We start from the raw sequence: 7,105 nt of genomic DNA, 5'->3' as shown, positions 1-7,105 counted from the left end.
CTCCTTCCCGAGGCCCCATCTGCTTTCCTGTCCCTGGCTGTATTTGGACATAACATTGCTAGCTTAGCCTAGCCCAGTTAATGGGGGTATTTCACACTAATATGTAATTGATTGCCACAGGAAGGCTTTAAGTCTTTCCATTCCCAAGAAACAGATAAATCTGTTGGCTCTCCTAAAATGGTCGCTTCTGGGATAGGCAGGAGGCTATAGGGCTGTGGTGGAGGGCCCAGGTTCAGAGTAGGGTCCAGCAGGAGCAAGGTAGCCCCCTCAGCTGCCCTACTCCAGGAAAGAGGTGAATGTTCACTGACCTATGGCATTTAATCCAGTCCTCTGGGGGTTGGAATGAGACTCCCCAGCACACAGAGAGGGGGCCCTGCTCCAACTACTCAGGTCTGCTAAGACTCAGGTCTTCTCGGAGTTTGAGGGCTTGTTGAGCTTAGTCTCCAAGCTGGGCATCAGGGGATCCAGCTTCGAGGGTCGCCTGTGGTCCTTGTCATGGGCCAAGGAGTTCTGTGGTGTGCAAAGCAAAGGAAGGTGAGTACGTTCCTGCCCCCAGTGAGGGGACCCATCAGAGTTCACCTTGCCTGGCAAGCCAGGCCTCACAGGATCCAAACACACTGGGTCATGCCTTCACTATGGGTTCCAAACCTGTTTAACTGCAGCAGGCCCACCCAGTTTCTCCAAGACTCCCTAGGTCTCAGCAAGAGAGTTTGCAAAGGCAGCCCTGTGTTCCCTGACGCCCCCCTCCCCATCCTCATCAGGCCTTTCCTGGGACCTGGGAAGGAGCAGAACCCTGTGGGCTCAGGAACCGGAGCCATCGGGTTGCTCTGGGAGGCTCGGGGTTCTGGGGCTGAGATGGGGCTGGGGTCTTGGGGGGAAGGGCATCTGTGAACAGAGCTATTTGTGAAGAAGAAGCCAGCAGCACTTCTCCCGGGGGCCATCCCCCCATCCCCGGCAGGTGGGCAGCACCATGGGGACTGAGAAGTTGTGCTCATGGGACAGCCTCAGGGGCCTTGGAGTGTGGTGGGGCCACAATGATTCTGCCTGGGAGCAAACCCAGTGCTAAAGCATAGCCAGCACCAGAGCCTTCCAGAAAGGCCTGCGGGGGCAGCCCTTCATCCATGGCCATGTCCCCTTGACTCACCCCCACCCTTGGGAAGCGGGCAGTCTCGGGCAGGGGGAGCTTTCTATTCCCCTTGGGCAGGTGGGGTATGGAGACCAGGCCAGGGCTCCTGATGGTAATAGGGCAGACACTGAGCGCAGGTCTTCTGACTTCCAGTGGGGAGCAGGTCCCCCTGGACGGTTCTTCTCAGGGCCCAGGAACTTGGGGTCGAGGGTAGCCGCTGCCAGCCACGCTGCCTGCACCTCACGGAGCTTGTCGGAGAGATCACTCACGGGCAGGTCGGTGATGACGGAGTTCGAGGGGGGCCCCAAGCCGTACTCTTGCTCCTGCAGCCGTATGGCCAAGTTCTGCTTCTCGCGTCCCCAGCGTCGGGCTGAGTCCTCTAACTGCAGACACGGAGAGGGACAGATGGGGACCTGCTGGGAAGCAGGGCCCATCCCTGCAAACAGGACAACCAGAGCCCGGACCGTGTGGGCTCGCTACCTTCTGGAGACGTCAGGCCAGGGGTGGGTGGGGAGGGCCAAGTGACTGTCTGATTAAGGCCCAGATGGACCCTCCCTGAGTTCCAACAATACACTGAGCCCTGACCCTGGGCACACACTGAGCCACAACTCTGGTCACACTTGGACCCTGACTCTGGTCAAGGTCTGCTGAGTGGTGAGCCCACCCAGCCTGACTGACACCTGCCTGGGTCATCTACCTGACTTTCCAGGGATAGGATCCGGCTCTGAGCTCGTTCTAGCTTGGCCAGAAGGTTGAACTTGTCGGAGGTGCTGGCAAGGAGATCCTGTGGGCAAAGTAGAAGCTTACACCAGTCCGCCGTGGGGACTGCAGCCATGTAGGCTCAGGAGGCCGGGAGCTGCTGAGGCAGAGACCAACCAGGTCTGAGTTTCCAGCTCAGGTCCCCGATGCAAAGCCTCAGACCTGGGGCCAAACCCTCGTTCCTGAAGTAGACCCAAGGTAGCAGGTCACCACTGTTCTTCCCATGGATTTTGGTTATATGGAGTTTCTGCATGTCACTTTCTAAATATAAAACTTACTAGGCAGCATCAGCGCACAGAAAAGAATCTTGGTCTTTTCGTAAAGTGAGGGCTCCCCTGTCCCTGCACTTTACCTGGATGTCCCCGCACTTTACCCAGACGTCCCCGTGTCAGGGGTGCTTTCAAACAGAACTCACCTCCTGTAAGTTCTGGGGTGAAGAGATATGCCATCTGCTGTCCCCTGCCCACCCCTCTTCTGTAATTCCAAATGTCTTGTCTTTGGGTTTGCGTAAAGCAGGGATGCCTGCAGCGGCCTTGTAGGTGGAATGGGGCTGGGGCACCCACCTGTGCCGGCAGGGCCTCTGTGCCCTTGGAGTGGCCTGGGCCATCTGTCTCTTGCAGTCTCTCTGCCAGGTCTCCTCCTGCTCCCAATTCCCTGGGGTCCACCTGGGATGGGGGAAAAGTGCTCTCCAAGGCTCAGAGAGGCTGGTGTGGAGTCCAAGTGCAGGTTAGCCAGGTGGCAAAGGGGTCAGGGATCAAAGGTCAGGGGCCATTAGGGGCTTGCTTTCTCTCAGGCCGCAAGAGGAGGGCAAAGGTGGAGCTTTCAGACCCATGCGTGTTCCCCAGGAGGAAAGAGGCGGGCCTGAGTGCTGGCACTCCTCGAGTCTCCAAGCACCCTGGAGACCCTGGGAAGCCTAGCTCCTGACTGTGGTCTTCAACTTGGCTTGTGCTGCGCGTGATTGCTGAGCACCCAGCGGCCTGTCCAGGCAGGCCCAGGCCCAGCCTGGGTGGGCGGCTCTTACCGGCAGCGCCTGCTGCTGCAGAATGATGGGGGCCGACTGGTGGCGGTTCTTCTCCAGCTCTGCCCGCAGCCTGGCGTTTTCCGCCAGCAGGACTGAGTACAGGTCCACAGGCAGGTTCTCTCCCGTTGGCCCCGGGGGAAGGCCGGAGGCAGAGAGCGCAGGGAAGGCTGCAGACGTGGCCACAGCTGTTCGTGAGACAGGCGTTCCTGCCCCCTGTCCCTGGCCTGATCTGCCTGATCTGCCCCAGCGCTTTGCTCCATTCTGCCCCTCCTCTGCTCCTAAGCCTTCAATGGCTTCCTGCTGCCAGATCCGTGCACCTCAGGCCATCATTCTAGGCGCCTTAGGATCTGACCCCTGTGTTCTCCATAACCACTCCCCTCCGTTGATCCAGGGTCAGTTTTAACTCTTCAGCTCTCTCTTTCCTCCCCTCCCCCGTCCTGCCATTGTCACTCCCTGGGCCTTTGCCCTCACTAGGCTGTCTTCTGTCTTCCCTTCTCTCATCCCACTTTGGGTTGACCTCGGGGTTCCTGAAAGGCAGCCCCAGCTCGCACAGTTTTCCTAAGGCCTTCAGAAGTGCACCCCTTGCAGTGAAGGCTGCCACAGGGCTGGGCACATGGGGGTTCCCGGTGGGGCTCATAGATGGCTCAGGGAAATCCTCTGCCTAGGCTGGCCTGGCACCGCAGGACCTGGTACTCCCCCCTCATCAAAGCCACCTCAGTCTGTCCATTCTAGATGGCTTGGGCTAATGTCAGTGGAGGGAAAAAAACAAGTGCTGCTTGTTTGGTAGAAGCAGACTCTTTGAAGACAGGGGAAGATGAGGAAGTACTGGGAAGGGGTCGGGCAGCCCCTCTTCCTTGGGGCTTTCTGCTCATTCCCGTCTGCGGGTCTGAGCGGGACCTGCTATCTTTCTAGCCTGGCTCACACACTGTCCCCACATGTCCCAAGGGGCTTCTTGGCAGGAGAAGGGAGCCCAGGGGAACTTTGGGAGCCCCACACTGCCTGCTTCAGTAGGGGGACAGCATCCTTGGCCCCAGTTCTGTTCCTGAAGCCGATTTTTCTGGAAGGCCATGCTCCCTGGGCTGGGACAAGCTGGGGAGCAGACTCACCCATGGTGGGCTTTCCTGGCAGCCTGTTGAGCAGGGGCTCCTTCCTGTCCCGCAGCTGGTCCTCCAGCACCCGCTCCATCTTCTCGATCACCTGGAGGGCAGAGCACAACGGCTGGGCTGGCCTGGGGGGTGTCTTGCCATTGGGGGCTGGCCCCAGGCGCCCGGTCCCCCGTGGCACCTGCCTTCTCCTGGTGCCGCACGGTCTCCTCCAGCGCCTTCGTCTTCTGCAACTTGTCCTGGTACCGCTTCAGCAGCACCGCCTGTGGCTGCTGAGCCTGGTGCAGGAGGAGCAGCTCCTTCTCTCTATCATTCTTCTGATGGTTGGGGAGGGGAGGGGGAGGGAAGACCCCTCCGCTGAGTCTTCCATTGCCATGCCGCTTTCCCTCCAATCCTCTCTCCCTTCTGCTCCCAGACGCATCTCTGGACACCGCCCCCCCCCCGTTGTCTGGACACACCCCACTTCCCCTCTTCTCCCCCTGCCCTCTCCCCTGTCCCCCAGCCCCAACTCACTCGAATCAGCTCATTCTGCAAATGCTGCACTCTGTCCCTCAGTTTCTTCAGCTCCAACTCACTCAGCAGCAGTTTCTGCTTCATGGACACTGGTGGGGGCGGTGTGGAGGAAGGACTGGCTCAGGGAGGAGGCATTTCCCAGCTCAGCAGAGCGGGGGGCCGGGGGCCGGGGGCAGGCTTCACTCAGTCCTGGGACTCGAGACATGACTGGAATCTCCTCTCCCCATCCTGGAGAGGACCCCCACTGGTGTCCAGGAGCAGGCATAGCTGGAAAATCTCCCCACCACCCTGGCGTGCAATCCAGAGCCTGGGCTCAGGTAGGTTCCCGGATGCTCTCAGGGACCCATATACCCTCATCCAGCTTCTGGGCTTTGTTGCCGTTGTCCAGCTCCTCCTCCCCTCCCTCCTGGGTCAGCTGGCTCCTCAGCATGCGGTTCTCGGCCTCCAGCATGCTGGCGTGTTTCCTCAGCGACAGGATGTCCTCTGCCATCTTCTGCATGGCCCGCTGGTAGTTGTTCATCTCCTGTGGGTGCTAGAGCTCAGGACCAGGTCCCCATCCCCACTGGGGCCCCCACTCCATGTCTGCACCCCCTCTTGGAATTCAGCGAACCCCACGCTGTGCCCTTGAGTCTTAGGAACTCCTTAGGGGGGTGGTTATGACTTGGCTTCCGCCTGTCCTGGCCACGGGAGAGCAGTCATGCCAATGGTCTCTCCCAAGGCCCGTGTCTCTCCTTGTGATGCCAACGAGGAAGGACCTGGGGCTCGCACCCCCCGGTGAGCCCCTGAGTGGCAGAGACTCGAAAGGACCCGGGGCCAGGTTTCCAGGCCCTGGCTAACACCAAGCCACTTCTCTGACTTCTCCTTCTCCCTTTCTCTAATCCCTGTCCTTACTCATGTGACTGAGAGCACAAAGAAGAACCTTCAGAACTCCCCGGGAATGCTGCTTGGGGGCTGAGTCCAGGCCCCAGCACTGCTACCAACCTGGGGGACAGGAAGAGACATGGGGCAGGCCCAGGAGACCCAGACAGAGACTCGAGGTCAGGGTTGGGATTCAGCTACAAAATCTAGAGTATGAGATGCAACCAGGCTGCTGAGCTCTGGTCAGAAGTAAGAACTGCCGTCGTATCTGGAGCGCACTGAGTGCCGAGTGTGTTCAGGTTAGGCCCTCCCTCACTGAGTCCCCACACCCAGCGTCCCCACTGCACTGATGGGGAAACCAAGGCCCAGAGAGGCGTGTAACTCACTCAGTCACAAAACTAATGAGTGGCAGAGAGAGGGTCTGACACTCAGGCCTTCTGGCGCTGGAGTCTGGGTTCTTAAGCATTGTGCAATCCCTCCAGATGCCCCGACACAGGAACTACACAGTGTGTTGAGAAATGGTAGGAGGAGCTTCCTGAAAAGGGACATCGGTGTAATCTCAGTTTGGGAAAAAAATTCACGTCTGTCCTCCTGTATGTGTAGGAGATGAATGGGTTACCTGAATGGCATTTGTTTTTTAATAAGAAGGTTCCTATTGTTATTTATAAAAAGTTTTAAAAAGGGAATTTCTTAAATATAAATATAAAAGAGGCACCCAAAATGGGAGGCCAGGAAGGCTGCTAGCAGGGAGGAGGTGGGAGAAGGGAAATGAGGCAGGCAGTTTGCTAAGCCCTGGTGATCGGTGTCCCTCCAGAGGCTTTGGAGGCCTGGCATGTGGGAGTGGGGGGGGGTCCTTGCCTGAGTCAGGCCCCCAAGTTTCCAGGAAGCAGAGCTCTGACCCCCAACTCCCACCTGGGCCCCCTGCTGATTGGGGATGTGGCCTGGCTTTAGGCCACAGGCTCCAACCTGCTGCATGGGGCCACTGGCTGGTTGGAGAAGGGTCCCCAGACAGCGGGGACTCATCAGACAACACTTGTCACCTTCCACTGTCTAGCCCTCTGGCCAGACTCCCTCTAACAGGTGCCAGTGTGGGGTCCATCTCTCCAGCATCTGCCCCAGTTGGGTTCCAGGCTTTGGCGTCTCTAGATCTGCCCATCTGGTGTCCTCGGGCAGCACCATTAACTAAGAGACTTGGCCTAGAGACTGCAAACACACACACACACACACACACACACACACACAGGACCTTGCAATCAGGCCTTGGTCAGAAGCCCAGTGTGACCACTGACTCACTGGGCCCAGACAGGCCCTTCCAGCTTTCTGAGCCTCAGATCCTTCTGAGAGGTGAAGCACAGGGTTGCCTCGGTGGCCACCCCTCTGCTGGGCCCTGTAGATTCCATCCATGGCAGCCACGAGCCTAACACGGATGTGGGAGGCCCAGGAGACTGCCAAGAGGAAGCACGTGTTATTTTGGAAAAGGAAATTCGTCCCTCTTCCTCTTCCCCAGCCCCGTTCCATCTTTGATTATGTTAGCTCTGTATAATTGCAGCAGCCTCCGAATGGGTTTCTTTGCTTGTAGGAGTAAATCTCCTAGAGGAGCACGTGTTTGAGAGTAGTGTTCCAGGAAGCTCAGTGCGTTCAGTCCATACACTTCTGCTGGGACTACACTTGGTCTCTGGCTACAGGCAGAAATATTGTTACACAATATTGTTACATTTTAAAAAA

General features: G+C 58.1%; 1 protein-coding gene across 1 annotated transcript in view; it reads right to left on the bottom strand.

The window, feature by feature from the left end:
- Positions 1-290: 290 nt before the first annotated feature.
- The window catches only part of CCDC33 (coiled-coil domain containing 33), a 101,335-nt gene continuing 94,520 nt past the window's right edge, over positions 291-7,105 (bottom strand). The window contains exons 14-21 of the mRNA XM_044230237.1: positions 4,874-5,045; positions 4,523-4,611; positions 4,195-4,326; positions 4,013-4,103; positions 2,907-3,073; positions 1,824-1,910; positions 1,396-1,509; positions 291-510 (exon numbers count right to left, since the gene is read on the bottom strand). Coding sequence (XP_044086172.1) covers positions 403-510; positions 1,396-1,509; positions 1,824-1,910; positions 2,907-3,073; positions 4,013-4,103; positions 4,195-4,326; positions 4,523-4,611; positions 4,874-5,045 — 960 coding nt within the window. The 3' untranslated portion in view covers positions 291-402. The remainder of the gene's footprint in view (positions 511-1,395; positions 1,510-1,823; positions 1,911-2,906; positions 3,074-4,012; positions 4,104-4,194; positions 4,327-4,522; positions 4,612-4,873; positions 5,046-7,105) is intronic.

Source organism: Neovison vison, chromosome 13 (genome assembly GCF_020171115.1).
Source record: "Neovison vison isolate M4711 chromosome 13, ASM_NN_V1, whole genome shotgun sequence".
Taxonomy (NCBI): domain Eukaryota; kingdom Metazoa; phylum Chordata; class Mammalia; order Carnivora; family Mustelidae; genus Neogale; species Neogale vison.
The sequence above is the reverse complement of the archived record's forward strand: the minus strand, read 5'-3'. Positions and strand labels throughout refer to the sequence as shown.